The 22,696-nt window shown below is 36.9% G+C and overlaps 1 protein-coding gene and 1 long non-coding RNA gene across 2 annotated transcripts; one reads left to right on the plus strand and one right to left on the minus strand.

Moving 5' to 3' along the window:
* Positions 1-4,473: 4,473 nt before the first annotated feature.
* On the plus strand, positions 4,474-15,533 carry LOC137962167 (uncharacterized). The gene is made up of 5 exons (XM_068808897.1): positions 4,474-4,632; positions 9,573-9,707; positions 10,525-10,735; positions 11,306-15,398; positions 15,494-15,533. The coding sequence occupies exons 1-5, from the start codon at positions 4,474-4,476 to the stop codon at positions 15,531-15,533; spliced, it is 4,638 nt and encodes a 1,545-aa protein (XP_068664998.1).
* Positions 15,534-15,618: 85 nt separating this feature from the next.
* LOC137963589 (uncharacterized) lies at positions 15,619-16,878 on the minus strand. The gene is made up of 3 exons (XR_011115219.1): positions 16,664-16,878; positions 16,526-16,574; positions 15,619-16,452 (listed from the first exon to the last, which is right to left on the minus strand). It is a non-coding gene; the product is annotated as an uncharacterized lncRNA (long non-coding RNA).
* Positions 16,879-22,696: the final 5,818 nt, after the last annotated feature.

A 22,696-nucleotide genomic window follows, 5' to 3' on the forward strand; every position in this document is an offset into this window, starting at 1 on the left:
CGATGCCACCCCTACATGTGACTAGGGGTAGCATTGAGCCAAGCTGAGCCCGAATTTGCCTATGTTCGAGCTGAGTTTGATTTAAATATTTCGAACCCCTACATGTGCCTAAAATTGTTTTCGAGCTCAAACCCAATAATTTAAACCGAGTTCAAGCTTCAACATACATTTAAAACTTTTCAAAAAATAATGTCTAAGTTCGAGCTCCAACATACATTTAAAATTTTTCAAAAAATAGATGTCAATAAATTGTATAAAAAATTATGCATAAAATTGAACATATATTTTACATAAAATTGGGCATGACCTCTACTTAAAATTGGGCATAACCCCTGCTTAAAATTGGGCATAACCTATGTACATAATACTTGCATAAAATTGTCTATACACTTCATAAATACTGCATAATATTATGAATAAACTCTATACAATAATCAAACACAAAAAATTAAATAAAATATCAATATAAATTTAAAATCACCCCAATAAAAACTATAAATCCAGTATAAATTTATAAACTATAGCTCTTTCACTTCATGCTAGAAAATAATATACTAAGTCCCTGCATAAGGGAAATCTCCACCCATGACAAAAAAAATAAAACTTATTGTTGTCAAATAAAAATTACCATGATGAGAAAAATATGAAAAATCATGTAACTGGTAGCATTATCTCCACAATCTTCTTTTCAGGTTGTAATCATAAAACAAAATGACTTATCTCTTGTACGCAACTTTAATCTATTTACTGCTCAAGAATCGAAGAGGGAAAATGAGGAATAAGAAGAAGAAATCTCCCCATTTTTGCTGAATCGCCGCCTAAAAAGTGACAAAGGGCGATCTTTGTTCCTTGATTCACGTCGAAAGAATGAGAGTAGAAGATCAATCGACCTCCTGCTCCCCGATTTCCCCAAGTCCTGCTTTCCAACTCCCTTCCCAAATCCTGAGCCACTCGTTAAGTTAATGAGTCGGCTCGCGAGCTTTCAAACCGAACCATGGTTCGGTCGAGCTCGGCTCGTTAACTTAAACGAGCCTTATCAGGATCTCGAACTCGGTTTGAGATTCACATAAATCAAATCGAACTAAGCTGGAACTGAGCTGAGCTCGAGCCGCTCACGAACCGGCTCAGTAAGATTCCACCCCTAAATGTGACTAGGGGTGGCATCGAGCCAAGTCGAGCCCAAACCTACCTATGTTCGAGCCGAGTTTGATTCAAATATTTCGAACTCGAACCGAGCCCAACCTCGTGCCTAAAATTGTTATCGAGCTCGAACCAAGTTCAAGCTTCAACATACATTTAAAACTTTTCAAAAAATAATGTCTCGAGTTCGAGGTCCAACATACATTTAAAACTTTTCAAAAAATACATGTCAAATAAATTGTATATAAAATTATACATACATTTTTCAAAAAATTGGGCATGACCTCTAATTAAAATTGGGCATAACCTATGTACATTATACATGCATAAAATTGGGCATGACCTTTATTTAAAATTGGGAATAACCTCAACTTTAAATTGGGCATAACCTATGTACATAATACCTGCATAAAATTATCTATACACTCCATAAACATTGCATAATGTTATGAATAAACTCTATACAATAATCAAACACAAAAAAATTAAATAAAATATCAATATCAATTTACAATCGCCCAAATAAAAACTATAAATCCAGTATAAATTTATAAACTATACCTCTTTCAGTTCATGCTAGAAAACAATATACTAAGTCCCCGCATGAGCAAAATCTCCACCTATGACAAAATCAAAAAAATAAAACTTATTATTGTCAAATAAAACAATACTCTTCCACTACTAGTTACTTAATGTAGTTAAAAATATTAAAATTACCATGGTGAGAAAAACATGAAAAATCATGTAACTAGTAGCATTATCTCCAAAATCTTCTTCTCAAACTATAATCATATAACAAAACAACTTATCTCCTGTACGCAGCTTCAATCTCTTTACTGCTCAAGAATGGAAGAGGGAAAATGAGGAATAAGAAAAAGAAATCCCCCTATTTTCGTTGAATCGCCGCCTAACGAGTGAAGAAGGGCGATCTCTATTCCCTGATTAACGCCGAGAGAATGAGAGCGAAAGATCAATCGACCTCCCACTCCCCGATTTCCAGAAGCCCCACCTCCTGACTCCCTCCCCAAATTCTGGGCCACTCGATAAGTTAACGAGCTTGCTCGCGAGCTTTCGAACCGAGCCGAACTCGAGTTGCTCACGAACTGGCTCAATTTGATTCCACCCCTACATGTGACTAGGGGTGGCATCAAGCCGAGCCGAACCCAAACATGCCTATGTTCAAGCCGAACTTGATTTAAATATTTTGAACTCTAGCCTGAGCCGAGCCTAGCATCGGGCCTAAAATTGTTATCAAGGTCGAGCCCAATAATTTTAATCGAGTTTGAACCGAGTTCGAGCTTCAACATACATTTAAAACTTTTCAAAAAATAATGTCTTGAGTTCGAGCTCCAACATACATTTAAAACTTTTCAAAAAATACATGTCAAATAAATTGTATATAAAATTATGCATACATTTTACATAAAATTGGGCATGACCTCTACTTAAAAATTGGGCATAACCTATGTACATAATACCTGCATAAAATTGGGCATGCCCTCTACTTAAAATTGGGCATAAGCTATGTACATAATACCTGCATAAAATTATCTATACACTCCATAAACACTGCATAATATTATGAATAAATTCTATACAATAATCAAATACAAAAAATTAAACAAAATATCAATATCAATTTACAATCACCTAAATAAAGACTATAAATCCAGTATAAATTTATAAACTATGTCTCTTTCTCTTCATGCTAGAAAATAATATACTAAGTCCCCGCATGAGCAAAATCTCCACCTGTGACAAAAAAATAAAATAAAACGTATTATTGTCAGATAAAAAAATACTGTTCTGCTACTAGTTACTTAATGTAGTTAAAAATGTTAAAATTATCATGATGAGAAAAACATGAAAAATCATGTAACTGGTAGCATTATCTCCACAATCTTCTTCTCAGGTTGTAATCATAAAACAAACCAGCTTTAATCTCTTTCATGTTCAAGAATCAAAGAGGAAAAATGAGGAACAAGAAGAAGAAATCCCCCAAATTTTCCCTAAATCGCCGCTTAACAAGTGACGAAGGGCGATCTCTGTTCCTTGATTCACGCTGAGAGAACAAGAGCAGAAAATCAATCGACCTCCCACTCCCCCATTTCCCGAAGTCTCGCCTTCTGACTCTTTCCCCAAAGAAATTTTCAACACCATATGCCTTCAAAAGGACTTATGACTCGCAATAATAAATAATATTTAATAGTCTTGCCTAGCTAAGGCTTGACTAAACAATTCAATGGCCACTTGCTTACAACTTAGTATTTGATAGTTGCCTCTAGTATAGACAAATTTCACAAATAAAGTACAAATAATAAGCGCACCCAATTCGATGTGTCTAACTATGTAACAACAACTCAAATAGTTGGCCAATGATTTGATTTTATAATATAAGCTCAAAGTAAATGTGAGATTGGTTTTCCAAGTTGGGGGAAAACTCTTAATGTAGCTTAATGGAATAAATGATTTTAAAGTATAGTCCACAAGCAGTAATTTAAACTTTAATAAATGATCTCAAATTACCATGACACTAATTCAATGTATTCGATCAAATATAATCAACAGATTTTTAAGTAAAATCATGTAAATACTTGAGTTCTTGAAACTCTATCCCCAAATTCTAATAGTTAAGCAAAATTGAATACGAGAGTGAATACTATAATTCAAAGTACAAATATAGATTTTAAAATAGCAGCTCCTAAATTTAACTTCCTTTTGAACCATGGACGAGACAAATATTCTTAAAATTGTGTGCGAAAGCTTAGTTGACCTGGAATAAGGTTCGTGCGTCTAGTTGCTAACTTTTTGGGAGCTACTTTATTCCACCGTAGTAGCCTTTTTGTTTTTCAATTTCATTATTGTCCTTGTAGTATGTCTAAGGAAATCTTTTAGTCGAGGAAGCCAAGACGTTCCAGCCTCTCTCTCTCTCTCTCTCTCTCTACCCTCTCTTCGCTCCGAAGTTTCCTGCCATGGATTGTACGAGAAAAAGAAGAATCAATTCTTCACCTCAACGACGACCCACGTCGCATCGTCTTTCGCCGGTCGTGGTTCGGATTCTGCTCTTGTCTTTTCCTGTTTCCTTTCATAAAGGCTATTCTAAACTCGTGCCATGGCTCCCATGTAATTCTCCTCGTGAAAGGAGATGAATCGACCACTCGGACAGTCGGATTCGAAGTTCTCTGTATACAGCAGAGCAGAAAGCTTGTGCCAGACTTTCACACGTAGTCCTACATAAAGAGAGGCACAAGAAGACTTGTTCAGTTCTTGAACTTGTTCAGTTCTTTATCTCTGCCCTTTCCTGTCTTCCTTGTAGATCGTTTGTCGTCCAAAATGACTCCTCGGGAGCACATTGAGAAGATCAGGAGAGAGAAGTTCTCGATCGGAGCTGATAAACCGAATCCTCTCTCTGAAGACCTTCACCACTCGGTCAGAAACCTTTCCGCGGAGCTTTACGCCAAAGATGTTCATTTCCTTATGGAGCTCATTCAGGTATTATTTTCACCACTCTTACCTGATTTGAACATTTGGCTGGCAAAATTCACTAAGCCTTCCTAAATGAGAGAAGCTCTTTGACTTGAAACCAGCTGAACAATAATAAATACATACGGTTCAATTTATTTTGGGCTGGGTCTCTGTTGTGAACCAATTTAATTAAAACACATATATGTAGACCAATACGTATCTATTGTTCAGCAAAACCTGGTATGTCTTTGTTATGTAGCTGCATACTTTCTTAATCATTGATTTACTTCTTGATTCTTGTTAGTAAAACTTTGTTTGATGCAGAAGTTTGTATTTAATATATTTCTTTCTCAGTGCTATTAGAATGTATCAATAGATACCTCAAAGGTGGTTGGGTTCTTGGTTCAATCACTAAAAACTGGTTGTTGAACCCATTATGATGCTAGCATGATGTCATAATAAAAAAATTAACATAAATAATTTTGTAAAGCTGACTATAGGGGTGGGGGTGGACCTATACCCTCTGCTTCCTTTGCTCTTCTTTGATACCTGTTCACTAATTTTTTATTTCATTGAAGAAAACTTTGATTCCATCAAAGGTCTCAGATTTTTCCTTAAGAAGGTAAATCCAAGTACATCTACTAAAATTATCGATAAAGGAAATAAAATACTTATGACCAAACTAACTAGACACAAGACAAGGACCCCTAACGTTAGAGTGTACAATCTCCTCTAGAAATGAACTTCTGTGATGTTTGCCCAGTTGACACGACTCGCATTGAAAAGAAGAATTCGTAGGAAAGTCTAGAAAGACTTCGAGTTATTTTTACTGCATCATGACCTAGCCGCAAGCGCCACTGTAGAGGAGAATATGTGGTACGTAACACCTTAACATTATTCTGCCGAAGGTTCTCTAGGTAGTCTAGCCCATCTCTCACGAATGACAAGATTAACATGTTTGACACACAAGGACTCTTTTAAATCAGAAAACAATGACAATATACCTGACATGTGTCTAGAGGCGGCAAAGTCAAGAACCCAGGACAGTGACAAGTGAGCATGATAAATGGCCATACTTGAGTTAACACTCGTAGAACTAGGGATTTGGAAAGAAGCATGAGCTACAAATGTTGAAGTTGAGGCAACAAATATTTGGGCCATGCGCTGAGCAATTTTTTGTTGTTGTTGTATCAATAGTAGCAGCTCATCTGGAGCACACGATGTAATCGACATAGTAGAATCTAAACTCCTACTTCCACTATTAGGAATTGTTGAATTAGCCCATGCAGGCTTCCCAAACAAAACCCAACATCTGTCAAAATAATAATTATTTATGCCACAATGAACACACTTCTTGTCTGACTTACCATCACCATGTTCTCTACCTCTGCCTGAGCCCTCTCTATCTCAGCCTCTACCTCTATATCTAGAGGAATCTGTAGGGGTTGATGTAGTGTTGGAAGCACTAAGTGCAGTGGCTTCCATTATTTTACTTCCTTTACCCGCTACAGGAACAATAGTCTTCTCAACCCTCACAATACAATTAAAAGTGGTAGAGAAAGTAGGAATTTCGTATCAAAATAACATCTTGGCTTTAATAGCATCAAATTCAACACCTAAACCATCCAAAGTTTTTGCAACAAGTAGCTGACTATGTTGTTTTCTCAACTCATTTCCATATGTAGTAAATAGATGTTGATCTTCAACAGACCCAGGCTAGAGGAGAAGACGGTGAGGAGTTGCTTGCAAAGGTCGAACACTTGGTCTCCGTATTGAGTGATGACCTCCCGATAGTTCACTCGAGGACCATGGACTTTATATACACACGTTGTATCAAAGTGTGAGGACACTCGATCAAACTCTGCTCCTAGCAAATAAGTTTAACTATTATTTTGGATAGTTTAAGTATTAGGTATCCTTTTTATTTTTTATGTCAATTTGTGGGGTGAAAGTCGAGCAATTTTAATGAATTACAAGTTCATAATGTTAATAGGTATATAAATATTAAACAAAATAAGTAACATTTATTTGGCAGATGAATACATGGCATAGCTAGTCTATAATAGGAAAGTTTCAACATGTACTGCCTCAAAAGGTTTAGTGCATGTGGTACAAAGGAATTTTTTTTGAAATCTCACACTCTTAAGTTAATCGTTTTATTTGTACACATTATTATTTCAATCTTTTCATTGGTGGAATTGCTTGATTGAGTAGATTTTACGATACCTGATTAATTAATTATCATAATTCTTGATAATCTTTTTCAATAACAAGTTCTCATACATTATTTCTTAATGTTCGATTCATGTCTTTTTATTGCAAAATTAAAAATAGCTTCTCATTGGTTTCATCAATATTTTTAAAACTTTCCTCAAATGTTTCTCGTTCATGGATTTTTTTATGTTTTTTGTTTTGTTAATTTATTTATTTTTTCCATTTTCGTTTTCTACTTGGTAGTTATTGTTTTTTGCAAAGTTTTAAATATAGGTTGGAGCTCGAACTCGAACTTAAACTTGATTAAAATTATTAGGTTCGAGCTCGAACTTGGTTAAAATTATTATGCTCGAGCTTGATTACAATTTTAAACTCGAGGCTAGGCTTGGCTCGAGCTCAAGTTCGAAATATTTAAATCAAACTCAGCTTAAACATATGCAAGTTTGAGCTCAGCTTGAGTCGAGGCCACCCCTATATGAAGGCATCCAACACTAGGTTAGATCATAAACAAGTAAAAAAAAAAAACAACTTTTTGTTCCTTCCTCATGGCTCTTGAAGAAATTAAAAAGACATTTTAGTATAAATATGTTTCTAGAGACTATTAGTGGTTTTTTAAATAAATGTTGAAAAGACATTTTAGTAGAAATATAGGGACTATTAGTGCCTCATGTTTTTTGGAAATATTTTTCTAATTAGAAATTCTTATTAAAACCGTATAGAATTTTTTTTTGCCAAGATGGGCTAGAAAACCGTATAGAAAAATTTTGAATAAGTATTTGACAGTTAATGCTATAATACTTTTAGCATGAGGCAATTTTCATAGCAATTTTGTGTTTGACATTTTATCTAATTAAAAATTTATCGATAAGTATAGTAATATACTAGATTAATTATTAATTTTTATTTATTTCCCTAGATGAGGCAATAAGAGGTCCATTTAACTTTCCAAAGAAAATTTTAAATATTTCTTGTAATTTTCTAGTAAGTCTCTAATAGTAATAGGATTTTATTTAAAGGTTCTTTTTGGAAATATGTATCCTAGGAAAACATTTCTAGCTTTTCCTAGAATATAAATTTTCAATCAGGAGCACTAAGGAAGCCAGATTCAAAAATTACAAAATAAGTTAGACAACCTTTGGGGTAAAAAAGATTACTATTGGTGGGTTCTAATCCATTATCGAGATTCAATCCCGAACCTCCCCTATCATTCTTTTTTTAAAAATGTATGCATAATTTTATAGATAATTTATTTGACATATATTTTATGTAGAGTATTAAATGTAGGTTAACCTCGAACTCGGCTAGAGCTCGAACTCGAACTCAGTTAAAATTATTAGGCTCAAACTCGTTTACAATTTCAGGCTCGAGGTTAGGTCGGCTCGAGCTCGAGTTCGAAATCTTTAAATCAAGCTCGGCTCGAACATAGGAAGGTTCAAACTCAGTTGGATTCGATGTCACCCTTATGCCCAATTTTAAGTATAGGTCATGCCCAATTTTATGTAAAATATATGTATAAATTTTATAAACAACTTATTTGACATGTATTTTTTGAAAAGTTTTAATGTAGCTTGAATATGAGACATGTAATTTTTGAAAAGTTTTAAATGAATGTTGGAACTCGAGCTCTCGAGCTCAGCTCGAACTCACTTAAAATTATTGAGCTCGAGTTCGATAACAATTTTAGGCTCGAGGCTAGGCTCGACTCAAACATAGGCAGGTTTGAGCTTGGCTAGATTCGATGCCACCCCTACTTATGACCAAACTGATTAGTAACAGGACAAGGACCCAGGCATTTGAATGTACAATCTTCTCTAGAAATGAACTTTTGTGATGTTTGCCCATTTGACACGACTCGCATTGAAAAGAAGAATTCGAAAGAAAGTCTAGAAAGCCTTCGAGTCATTTCTACTGCATCATGACCTAGCTACAAGTGCCACTGTAAAAAAGAATTTGCGGTACATAACGCCTGAACATTATTCTGCCGAAGGTTTTCCAGGTAGTGTAACCCATCTCTCACAAACGACAGGATTAACATGTTTTACAGATAAGGACTCTTTTAAATCGAAAAACAATGACAATACACCTGATATGTGTCTAGAGGCGGCAAAGTCAAGAACCCAAGTGAACATGATAAGCAACCATACTTGAGTTAACATTGGTAGAACTAGGGATTGGGAAAGAAGCATGAGCTACGAATGTTGAAGTCAAGGCAACAAAGATTTGGGCCATGCGCTGAGCAATTTGCTACTCATCTGGAGCACACGATGTAATCGACATAGAAGAATCTAAAATCCTACTTCCACTTTCAGGAATTTTTGAATTAGCCCATGCAGGCTTCCCAAACTTAACCCAACATCTGTCAGAATAATAATTATTTCTACCACAATGAACACACTTCTTGTCTGACTTACCATCACCACGTCCTCTACCTTTGCCTGAGCCCTCTCTATCTTAGCTTCTACCTCTATATCTAGAGGAATCTATAGGAGCTGATGTAGTGTTGGAAGCATTAAGTGCAGTGGCTTGCATTATTTTACTTCCTTTACTTGTTCCAGGTACAATAGTCTTCTCAACCCTCATAATACAATTAAAAGTGGTAGAGAAAGTAGGAATTTTATTTGAAGATAACATCTAGACTTTAATAGCATCAAATTCAACACCTAAACCATCCAATGTTTTTGCAACAAGTAGCTGACTTTGTTGTTTTCTCAACTCATTTTCACCTGTAGTAAATAAATGTTGATCTAAAACAGATCCATGCTAGAGGAGAAGACGTTAAGGAGTTGCTTATGAAGGTCGAACACTTGGTCTCCGTACTGAGTGACGAGCTTAGTTCTCAAACTGTTGCAACCATTTATGGTAGTCTTTACGGGTGGAGACAAGTGGAGGTAGTGGAAAAATTAGTTACCCAAGTTGAGCTTGATGCCTTCTCGTGTCCCCATTCGACTGCCATTCATTTTATAGGAAACGGGGTCGTTGACGTACTTGTGTTTCCCCTCCTTGGGAAGGGAGATAAGTGTTGTTGACTTAAACAAGCGCAACGATTGGGTTGTTGGTCTCTTTGATTGACCCACAGTTCAGATAGCTGTCATTGTAGGAGTTCAAGAGCAGCAGAGCAATTCAGCTCATCCAAGTAGTCATAGACCACATTCTTGGCTAGGTCTAATGTAATCCACTGACTTGGATTTAACTTCCACACTGAACTTGAGATCAACTGTTTCAACTGTAAATTGTAACCTGAAAGGTCAAAAAGTCAATTTCATGCGAAAACAGAAGTCAAATGCTTTTCATTGCAATTATTTTTATAAACTCTTATTTCAATTCACATACTGCCTGAATCGCTTGAACAGCAAATCCATCATAAAAATGAGTTCATTGGGTGGGATGATTCGAGAATCATTGTGCAAGAGGCAATAGTTCCTGTTCATATCCCGTAGAAAGCAAATCTTTCCTTTGATAAAGCTCTAGGATGACACGTGAAATGGTGGAACTTGCTTGGTGGCTTAATTTGGTTTAATGTTTAAAGGCAATGATGAGCTACTCCTCTTTTCAGAATTACCTTACAGCTTAGTGAGCAGAAGCCTGAATAATTATGATGACCCATATATATTTAACAGAGGCAGTTGCACAAACATATTAAAATTATCTGGGAGTACACTTGGTGCTGTGACATAAGACTGAACTGTTTAAATTTTGTATGGACAGAATGCTGAAGATAATGAATATCCTCCTGGGGTGCAACCCTCTTTGGAGTTTGTGATAACATCTCAGGATATCACTGCCACTGGAGTTTCTGCTACTTTACTTATTTTCAATAATGAAAAGGGTTTCTTTGAGAAAAATATTGACTCAATTTGTAGCGTTGGGAAGTCTACCAAGAAGGGCAAGAGGCAGCAAGGATATATTGGAGAGAAAGGTATATCTGTTATCATCTTTCATCTTGTGTTGACAATACTGATACATGCTATTGCTTATCTGGTAGCTAGAGAATTGATTTATTGCTAACCCTCATCTGATGTTTGATGGGGAAACTCTGATCTCATACTGCATTTAATTGCACAAGGAACTGTATTAGAGTTGAAACTCTGATCTCATACTGCATTTAATTGCACAAGGAACTGTATTAGAGTTGTAGCGTACGATCTGCCTGTTGTAATTCTTCTTTTGTAGAGTTCTGGATAGCTGCTTCTAGAGGAGAAGGTTTTATAGGACAGTCTTACCCTCATGCATGTGGGCTGGTGGAGTATTTGATCCACCTTCATCTTTCTCTTTTCCTATGATTGTCTCAACTTCTCATTTATATATTTAAATGCATGTGGGCTGGTGGAGTATTTGATCCACCTTCATCTTTCTCTTTTCCTATGATTGTCTCAACTTCTCATTTATATATTTAAAGCAAGTTACTTTTTTGTTTCGCTAATAAAAGTTAAAAGTAGTTGTGCAGTGATCACTTTCCTAACAAATTTATGTCCTGGTGGATCCACAGGTATAGGATTCAAGAGTGTATTTCTAATTACCAGTCGGCCATTCATTTTTAGCAATGGGTATCAAATTGGGTTCAATGAAGATCCACTTTCAGACTACGATGTACCTGGATACATAGTCCCAGAATGGGTGGAGGAGAAACCGACTCTTTCTGATATCAAGCACATATATGGTGCTGATAAGATCCTCCCAACAACAACTGTAATTCTTCCATTGAAATCTGAAAAAGTGGCAAGGGTGAAGCAACAACTATCCAATATCCATCCAGAAGTCCTTCTGTTTCTTTCAAAAATCAGGCAGCTTTCTGTAAGGGAACATACCGAAGATCCTGGATGCAATACACAACGAGCAATTTCTATGACTAGCGAAACTAACTATGAGGAGAGAAAGAGCATTAATGCTGTATCATCCACTCTCCATCTCTCTGCCAAAGAGAACAGTGATGGGGAAAAGGAAGAATGTGTTTACTATATGTGGAGGCAGAAGTTTCCTGTAAAATTGGAAAACCAAGTTGTAAGGAGGAATGAGATTGAAGAATGGGTTATTACTCTAGCTTTCCCTTATGGTGATCGTATGAAAAGAGGGATGAGGTCACCAGGGGTCTACGCATATCTGCCCACAGAAATGGTAACAAATTTTCCATTCATTATTCAGGCTGATTTTGTTTTGGCTTCATCCAGGGAAACTATACTCTTGGATGATAAGTGGAATAAAGGAATCCTGACCTGTGTGCCTAATGCATTTGTTGAAGCATTTAGCTCGCTTTTGGCAAGTGTTGGAACTGCACCTTCATCTAGTTTGCTGAATGTATTTGAGAGCTTGCCTGTGCAGGAATCCTCATACCCAGACCTGAACAAAGTGAGAGAGGAAATAAGAGCAAAAGTGATTGCCAAAAATATCTTACCAGCTGAGACTTACACAGATCAAAGATTTTTCTATAGGCCTGATGAAGTGGGTCGGCTCATGCCAGCTTTCTGGGAGATCTTGACCAAGGCAAGGATGCAAGGTGTCAGCTTGCATAATTTGTCATCCCATGACATTTATATTCTGAACTCTACATTTGATAATGCTGCCAATGATCACATTTTAGATTTCCTAGGTGTTGGATATGTTGATAGAGAATGGTACGTCAAGTGTGTCAGAAATTCTAATCTGGTAATCGGAGTGCTTGATGATGTATATTTGGAGCTTCTTTGCTTTTTGGCTGAAAACTGGGGAAGCTGTTTTAAAAATACAAATGTTGGTACGTTACCTATTTTGAAATGTGTTAGTGTGGATAACAGTGTGTGTTTATGGAATATTACTAGGGCCACTCAAAATGTTGATAGGATCTGCTTATCATCTGACACTCAGCATATCTCATGGCTTATTGATTGGAACAAAGAATTCAGATGTTGTGCACAAAGGTTCTTTATGCCAGCGAAAACCCAAGAAGTTCTGAATGAGTTTCCCAAAAGGAAAATAGTAAAAGATTGGCTTCAAGAGATTGGAAAGGTCCATGGTTTAAGTTTTTGGAATTATTGTTGTCTGATTCTTAGAGAGATAAAGAATGATAGACGGTTTGTGGTTGCTTTTGCTCACTTTCTTTATCATTCCCATTCAAGAGGTTATATATCGGACAAGGACGTTCGTGAATTATGCAATTCCATGCCAATTATCAATAGCTGTGGAGATATGATCAGTGAAAGGCAAGTTCTACTTGTGCCTGCAAAACGGAGCAAGTGGGTTGGCCTATTGGGTTCAAATCCTTGGATCAGAGAAAATTATGTAGAATTAGGAGAGGACTATTTAGGTGGTGGTTATTTTGCGAACATGTGGACATCAGAGAACCAGCTAATGTGGTTCTTGAGAAATTACACTCAAGTGTCGGATTTACCTGATTTTTGCCCTCCTAATGCAGCATTTAGTTCTGTTTATTCTCCTTTAAATTTGGAAAATGCACTTTTGCTTCTCAATTGGATTCGCAATTTAAGAGCAAAAGGTTTTGGTATCCCATCGAAGTTTCTGAAGTGCATTAAAGAAGGAGGTTGGTTGAAAACATCTGTTGGTTACCGGCCACCATCAGAATCATTCTTATATAACTCAACATGGGGAATCGTATTGCAGGCTGGTTGTGAACTGGTTGATATTCCTCTCATTGAAGAAATATTTTATGCCAACAAGATTAGTGGTTACACAGAGGAGCTAAAAGCTGTTGGGGTTATGTCCGAGTTTGGGGAAGCATGTCGATTCATTGGGAAGCATCTTCTTATGTCACTTGCTGCTTCCTCCACTATAAGCAAAAGCACTGTGCTTTACATGCTGAAGTTCATAAGATATTTGCAGGAGGAGTGTCTATCTCCTAAGGAGTTCATTGCTAGTGTTAAAGAGGGGGCTTGGCTAAAAACATCTGTTGGGTATAGATCACCTGTTGGGTCTGTTTTGTTTGATTCAGAATGGAATGCTGCCTCACGGATCAGTAACCTTCCCTTCATAGAGGATACATACTATGGCGCTGAAATACGGAGTTATAAGGTGGAATTTCAATTACTAGGTGTTGTTGTTGAATTTGACCGGCAGATAGTAGCTGCCAATTTTCTGCAACCTGCATCTTTCACCTCTCTGCCACCTGAAAGCATTCTTTTGATTTTGGAATGCATTCGTGATTCAAAAGTGTCTAATCAGATTGGGAGAAAAATGACAGACCAGAAATGGGTTAAAACCAACCATGGCTACAAGCTTCCTAGTGAATCCTTTCTGTTTGACTATGAGTGGGGAAGCCTTCTGCAGGTGTTTGATAACATTCCTTTGATAGATGAGAAGTTTTACGGAGATGGCATTCGGTCATACAAGAATGAATTGAAGAAGACTGGGGTAGTTACACATTTTGCTGAAGCATCTAAGGCAGTGGCCCGCTCTTTTAGGCAGCATCTATCTTCACGTTCGTTAACTAAAGAAAATGTGCTGTCTTTGCTTTCCTTTTGCAAGCAATGGAAGGGCAAAGGACATCAGTTGCCATCCGATTTATCAACTTGTCTCCAAGATGAAAAATGGCTGAAAACCCATTTAGGGTACAGGTCTCCTAAGGATTCAATTTTGTTTGATGCAGAATGGGAACCTATCAGTGCAATAGCCTGCCTGCCTTTCATAGATGATAGTGAGACATGCTACAGTAAAGTCATTCATGACCACAAAGATATGCTGAAGGAGTTGGGGGTTATGGTAGAGTTTAAAGCAGGGTCGAGATTTGTAGCAGCTGGTCTTAAAATTCCGCAAATTGCAGCCCATGTGACACCTGTGAATGTGTTTGCCCTATTACAAAGTATCCAACATTTGCAAGAGAAGGACGGAACACTGGTCAAGGAGCTCAAAGAGCGTGCGAGCAAAGAATGGATCAAAACTCACATGGGCTACAAATCTCCTGGAGACGCTATATTGTTTAGTTCCAGTTGGGATTCTCATCTGCATCGGAAAGATGGACCTTTCATAGATGAAACTTTTTATGGTACTGAAATTATGTCCTATAAAAATGAACTGGAAGCAATTGGAGTAACTATAGATATTAAGGGTGGTTCTTCACTGATTGCAAGCAATCTCGGCTATCATTCTCAGATTAGTGTTATAACCAGAATATACACTTACCTGTGCAAGGTTAATTGGGAGCCAGAAACTAAGAGTGCTAGCTGGATTTGGATCCCAAATGGAGAGGATGATGGTGAATGGGTGGGTCCGAATGGCTGTGTTCTTCGTGACAGAGATAATCTCTTTGGATCACGGGTGATTGTTTTGGAGGAATATTACGAGAAAGAACTGCTCAGTTTCTTCTCCATGGCCCTTGGGGTAAGACACGGGCCTTCTATTTATGATTACTGCAAGTTGTGGAGGGACTGGGAAATGGAGGACAGACTGTTGACTTGTCTTGAATGTTGTTCTTTTTGGTCTTTCATTGCAAAACACTGGAATAAAACAACAGAGAAATATCTTAGTGGTGTCTTCTCTCGGCTTCCTGTCTACTTGGATACAGATGCAATTAAGTTAGATGACAAGCATGATGTATTTATCCCTGATGACTTGCTATTAAAAGATTTGTTCGAGAAGGAAATTGCAAATCCAGTGTTTGTTTGGCAGCCCAAATCAACCGTCCCTTCTCTATCTCGAAGTAAACTATATGAAATCTATAGCAGTATTGGAGTTCGAACTATTTCTGAAGCTGTGCAGAAGGTGGAATCTTCTATTTCCGATGGAACTGAATACAATATTGTTAATCCAGCAGTATTTCTGCACCAGAAAGGATTATTTCGTATTATACTGTCTTTCCTTTCTGATGCTTCGCGTGAAATAAGTATAGAAAAGAAGCATCAGATTGCTAAAGGGTTTTGGGATGTGGAAATTTATGAGAGTCCAGAACCTATTACAGTGAGGTATGTGCTTCCGATGTCTTCAGGAAAGTGTGCTACTGCAAAGGCAAGTAGAATTGTGCGATGGGAGAGGGAGAATGCCAAGCTGTTTCTTCAGAAAATTGACAAACAATCTGGTCGTAAGTCGAATATTGAGTTTGCAACTAGTTTCTCTGAAGTTATTTCAGAGGGACTGTTATGGGATACACCAGATTGGATGTCCGAATTAACGGAGCTTATCAAGGTTGGGTACTTGCTAGACTTTGATGACGAGGCAGTGGACTTCTTACTCAAGAGTAAAAACATGGATGTCTCTGTGGAGGATGAAGCGTTCATATCATGTGCATTATCCTCCTCTAATTGATGTCAAGTGTTCTGCTACTGCAAATCCATGAACTACATTCTACCCATTCTACAGGTATGGTCTGACTGAAAATTAGTGCTTGCTTTCTGTTTTCGTGTCCTTGGATTTTGGTTTTTGGTGTGTAGAATGAGATGTTTTTGATCTCGTGCTTGTATATGTAAACAAAGAAGATCGTATGAACTTACTATTGTGCTTGGCGGTCTCAACTAGTTGTGCTTTCTGCTTCTCTTTTTTCCAACTCTCTCCACTATCATTCCAGACCTACTGAGAGGGTTCTTTTTGTCGGAAACTAGTGTTTTACTCGGCAAATTTGCTCCAGACCTCCTTGCCTGATGTCGCTTGACCAAATTTGGGCTGTCCTCCTCCGCAGCCGCCATCACCTCGGCAAACATCTCTATTCCAGACCTCCTGGTGTAATGTTGAGGAAATAATAATGAATATCTTTTCTAAATGGCGTAAGAAGAAAACAGCATCTCCTTACCAACCACCATTGTACGCTGCACAATTTAGTGCATTCCCAGAATGGCAGACTGAAAAACACACAAACAGATCAGGGAATGCAAAATATACAAGCAATCAGAAAAAAAAAAAAAAAAAAGTGATAGTGAAGGTAACCTACCTGCGGAGGGTTAATGATTGGTGTGCTCAAGAGGCTTCCGTAAACACCACCATTGGATATTGTGAATGAGCCCCCTGCCATCTCATCGATGGAGATAGTGGCTTGATTGGCTTTCTTTGCAAGAGTGTTGATTTCCTTCTCTATTTGTGCGAAGTTCATCTTATCTGCATTTCGGATAACTGGGACGACAAGGCCCGGAGAAAGAGACAAAAGCATTAAACTGAGCATGATGGGCTGATCCAGAAGACCACTTACAGATGCCTGGAACAAAATGAAAAGGGATATGAGGACACACCATCCGGGGAAATTCGAGATGCAAAACCTCAAAATGCAATATTTACCTTGACAAAGCCAGACATAAGCCCCATTTTCACCCCGTGCTTCTTCAAAAAGGCATCCTTATACTCAGAGCGGAGCTTCATCAGATTAGTCCTGCATGAGATAAAACATCAACCACGACAACAAGACAAAAAAAAACATTTTTTTCTCGAAGGAATCCATAAGCAAGGACAAAAATGTTTCTATAGAAGCCATCAGATATGTTTGAGAAGAAAACCCTCAATATTAGAAAACTTCAATAAAGAAGATCAAAAGGTTAGAGAATGTCATCCGATTTCCCGCCACCCTACTCCCTCCCCAAATCCCGGCCACTGGTTAAGTTAACGAGCGCGCTTTTGAACCGAACCATCCCAATACATCAAAACATAATTCAAAAATTGTTGGTAATTTTACCCGATTACCCAATTACCCAATTACCCGTTTAATTATAAAAGGATATGGAAGAGAAAATTTTACCGTTTATGAATTCGGGCCAACTTACCCGATTACCCATCACCCAGTTTTTTGCACTCGATTACCCATTTACCCTGGTTCTATATGATACATATCCAACCTAGAATAAGGAAGAGGATAACAAAAAAATTTATATTATAAAGATGTTTTATTAGTTTTATGGTTTTATAATATATCATAGTTTTGTATGAATCTCAAGTGATGTTGCAATTTAATTTTCAACTTTAATTATTTTTAGTTATTTATTACGAGTAAGAAAATTGGATATGGAACAGGTTGTTATCCATTCAGATGAAATGGGTAATGGAACAAAGGTATGGTTAACAAAACGAGTAACAGAATACCCGTTACCCATTCCCTCCTTCACTTGCTTACAACTCTACGTACAATCTTAAATAATGCAACTCTAACCTCATGAAAACTACATAAATAGATTCTCAAGATTTTTGGTGCAATAAAAGCTTGTAATTACATACATATTGACCTCATTGTTAAATTGGGTCCAAGGCCTTGTGCTAAAATGACTAGCCACTTGGGAAACCTCTTCTACCAACTAATAAACGCAAAATCTTTGTACTCACTAATGTATGTGGGACTATCCTTAACACTCATTGAATGTCGTTAGCATTGCAGTAGTGTTATGAGAGTCTTTCAAGCCTGTAGCAATCCTTCTCCTTAGTCTTTTCATAGGAACCTGGAAAAAAAGGTTTTAAAACCGGCACTGAAACCACAAAAATACTAGGAACCAATTACCAGGCTTTCTTTGCTTTATTTTTGGGTAGGGGTGGGCGGAGGGAGGCAGAGGGAGAGACAAAAATCAAGATACTTACTCGCCTTTCCCTTTCTTTGGGTGGAAGTACAGGTTATGTAGCTGTGGTTTTAGGAGTTGGAGTAGGTGTAGTCTTCTCCTTGAGGGGAGGCACTTTGGCTTTAGGTTACTCTCTCTCCACTTTTTCTTTTCCAGTTGGAGGTGATGATGGCTTGGGAGTCTCCTTAGGTTTCTCCTGCATAGAAACCTCAGATGCTCCAGCAGCAGATTTTGAAATGTCAGCAACCTTGGTTCCTGGCATTACATTATCACCTTCTTTTGTAAAAAGCTATAGGAAACCGAGTATTTTTAACATTAGTTCAGTGGATGTGCATTTCTTAAGTGAGGATAATCGAGTAAACAACAATAGTGACAACAAAATGAAAGAAGGAAACCATGCTTTACCTTTTCAATTATTCCAGTTGCAGGGTTATTGAAATCAATAGTTAAACATGTCTTGTCAAGATTTGTTTCCGACAACAACAGAACTCTTACGGAATGCGTTGAACAGGCTGACGGCACAACGAGCTCACGGTGGTGGATGAAACCACCACTATCTCACGGGACTGACGGAACAATCAAAATCACCAAACGACAGAAAACGTTGAGCTCTCTGGTCTCTCGGCGAATATGAACACGACAAACAAACGATAAAATCTCTCCGTTGGGGTTTTTCCCCCTTTCATTATGTATTTAAGCTTTAGGTTTTCCCGTTACAAAATGGCCAATGGGCCCATTACAATACCACCCATCCCATTAAGCCTAATCTAATAACCCTCTGTACATAACCCAAATTATATAATAATTATGAACACAAATTATATCTAATATACATTTTAATATATCGTAACATGTCTAACATTACTATGAAGTTTCAGAAGCAACCTTGTCGGCTTCAATTTGTGCAATTAACTCATCAGCTTCGACATGATCACCATTAGGGGTGGCATCAGGACACTCGTTAACTTAACGAGCCGACTCGCGAGCTTTCGAACCAAACCATAGTTTGGTCGAGCTTAGCTCGCTAACTTAAATGAGCCTTACTCGGTTCAAGATCCAGATAAATCAAATCGAACCGAGCCGGAATCGAGCCTAGCTCGAGCCGCTCGCGAACCGGCTCGATTCGATGCCACCCCTACATCTGACTAGCGGTGGCATCAAGCCAAGCCGAGCCCGAACCTGCCTATGTTCGAGCCGAGTTTGATTTAAATATTTCAAACTCGAGCTCGAGCCCAGTCGAGCCCAACCTCGAGCCTAAAATTGTTATTGAGCTCAAACCCAATAATTTAAACCTAGTTCAAGCTCAAGCTCGAGCTGAGTTCGAGCTTCAACATACATTTAAAACTTTTCAAAAAATAATGTCTCGAGTTCGAGCTCCAACATTCATTTAAAACTTTTCAAAAAATACATGTCAATAAATTTTGTATACAATTACGCATACATTGTACAAAATATTGAGCATACATTTCACATAAAATTGGGCATGACCTCTACTTAAAATTAAGCAAAACCTCTACTTAAAATTGGGTATAACTTATGTACATAATACTTATATAAAATTGTCTATACACTCCATAAACACTACATAATATTATGAATAAACTCTATATAATAATCAAACACAAAAAAATAAATAAAATATCAACATCAATTTAGAATCACCCAAATAAAAACTATAAATCCAGTATAAATTTATAAACTATAACTCTTTCTCTTCATGCTAGAAAACAATATACTAAGTCCCCGCATGAGCAAAATCTCTACCTATGACAAAAACAAAAAAATAAAACTTACTATTGACAGATTTAAAAATATTCTTCCTCTACTAGTTACTTAATGTAGTTAAAAATATTAAAATTACCATGATGAGAAAAATATGCAAAATCATGTAACTGGTAGCATTATCTCCACAATCTTCTTCTCAGGCTGTAATCATAAAACAAAACAGCTTATCTCCTGTACGCAACTTTAATCTCTTTATTGATCCAGAATCGAAGAGGAAAAATGAGGAATAAGAGGAAGAAATCCCCCCATTTTCACTGAATCGTCGCCTAACAAGTGATGAAGGGCGATCTGTGTTCCCTGATTCATGTCGAGAGAACGAGAGCAAAAGAACAATTGACCTCCCGCTCCCCAATTTCCCCAAGTCCCACCTCTCGACTCCCTCCCCAAATCTTGGGTCACTCATTAAGTTAACGAGCCGACTTGCGAGCCTTCAAACTGAACCATGGTTCGGTCGAGCTCGGCTTGTTAACTTAAACGAGTCAAGATCCAGATAAATTGAATCGAACCGAGCCGCTTGTGAACCGGCTTAATTCGATGCCACCTGTAGTCACCAAGTTCTACATGAAACAAATTTACAGCATAATCCACAAACTAGGGCATTGAGTGGTCACTTGTTTGTTAATCAAACTATCAGAGAAGGAAATTGGACAAGTTAAAAATAGCACTAGAGGGCATACTCTTTAATAATGTTGCTAGAGTACGATTAAAAATAGGACTAGAGGGCGTACTTTTTAACAATAGGTTATCCCACTTATACCCTCAAAGGGATTTTCTAGTAGCCAACTAGGCAATCCTTTGTATGCTCAATCAGGGATTTATAGCAGCTCAATAGGTATACTAGATAGACCCACTAAAGAAATTTTCAACACCATATGCCTTCAAAAGGACTTATGACTCACAACAATAAATAATATATAATAGTTTTGCCTTGCTAAGGCTTGACTAAACAATTCAATGGCCACTTGCTTACAATTCAGTATTGGATAAGTTGCCTCTAATATAGACAAATCTCACAAATCAAGTACAACTAATAAGCACACCCAATTCTATGTGCCTAACTATGTAACAACAACTCAAATAGTTGCCAATGACTTGATTTTATAATATAAGCTCGAAGTAAATGTGAGATTGATTTTCCAAGGGGAAAAATCTCAAAGCAACTTAATGGAATAAATGATTTAAAAAGTATAGTCCATAGGTAGTAATTTGAACTTTAATAAATGATCTCAAATTACTGTGACACTAGTTCAATGTATTTGATCAAATACAATCAACAGATTTCTAAGTAAAATCATGTAAATACTTGAGTTTTTAAAACGCTATCCCCAAAATCTAATAGTTGAGCAAAAACCCCTTCAAATTGAATACTGGAGTGAATACTAATGTTAAGTTGGGTCCAAGGCCTATCCCAAAATGACTAGCCACTTTAGGAAGCCTCTTTCTCAACTAATAAACTCAAGATATTTGTACTCACTAATCCATGTGGGACTATTCCTTAACACTCCCCCTCACATGTAGACCCTCTTTTTGTAGTTCTACAAGTGGATAATTTTGGAGTAGGCAGTTTAGGTGTAGGCCATCTTTTGTGGTTCTACATGTAGATAGTTTAGGTGTAGGCCCACATATGAGTACATACTTTGATACCATGTTAAGTTAGGTCTAAGGCCTATCCCAAAATGACTAGCCACCTTAGGAAGCCTCTTTTTCAACTAATAAACTCAAGATATTTGTACTCACTAATCCATGTGGGACTATTCCTTAACAACTATAATTTCAAAGTACAAGATCAGTTTCTCTAGGAAAAAAAAGTTGCAAAGAAAATAAAGATTTTAAAATAGAAGCTCCTAAATTTAACTTTCTTTTAAGCCTTGGACGAGACAAAAATTCTTAAAATTGTGTGTGAAAGCTTAGTTGACCTATTGGATCTTCTCAACTCATGTTTTTCATAAAAAAATATTTTTTGAGTAACTAATAATTTTTTTTTTCTATCTTATAGGCATAATGTTCGTCTAGTCCATGAAAATCTGATGAGATTTCATAAGATTGCAATCTTTTTAGGATCCTTTTTAATTCGACCGTAGGGTTCTACTAGTAGTCCTTTCGTTTTTCATATGTCGTGATCTTTGTTTGTTTTGTAAAGTTTGAACAAGATAAAAAAAATGAATGTGATTTAGAGGAACAATTAATTAACTTATGATCTCAAGGAGGAAGAGAAGGAGAAATGAACAAACTGAATTACCTAATCATTTTCATAACAATATAATAGTTCAAATGTGGGATGATTTTTAATATGAAATAGTTTGAATTAATATGAATAATTTATTTCTAAATAATTTTTAAAAAAATTTGTATTTATCAGTTATTAACATCTTATGGGATAAGTATGGTAATATATTAGAGCTATTAATAATTTTTAATTATTTCCTCAGGAAATGCACCTAATATATGGAAGAAAAATTAAAAAATTCAAGTAATTTCAGAGTAAGAAACTTATATTGAAGGTTTCTTAGAAATATGTATTCCAGAAAAATCAATTCTAGTTTTTTCTTGGTATACAAATTTCCAACCAAGCACTAACTTGGCCTATGTTGTCTCCTAATCCAAACATATTCAACTTATTGCAAAATAGGTGTATCCCAATTATTATC

Source organism: Aristolochia californica, unplaced genomic scaffold (genome assembly GCF_029961685.1).
Source record: "Aristolochia californica isolate CCGP_79_NKW_82.1479 unplaced genomic scaffold, dmAriCali1.0.hap1 SCAF_4, whole genome shotgun sequence".
Lineage (NCBI taxonomy): Eukaryota > Viridiplantae > Streptophyta > Magnoliopsida > Piperales > Aristolochiaceae > Aristolochia > Aristolochia californica.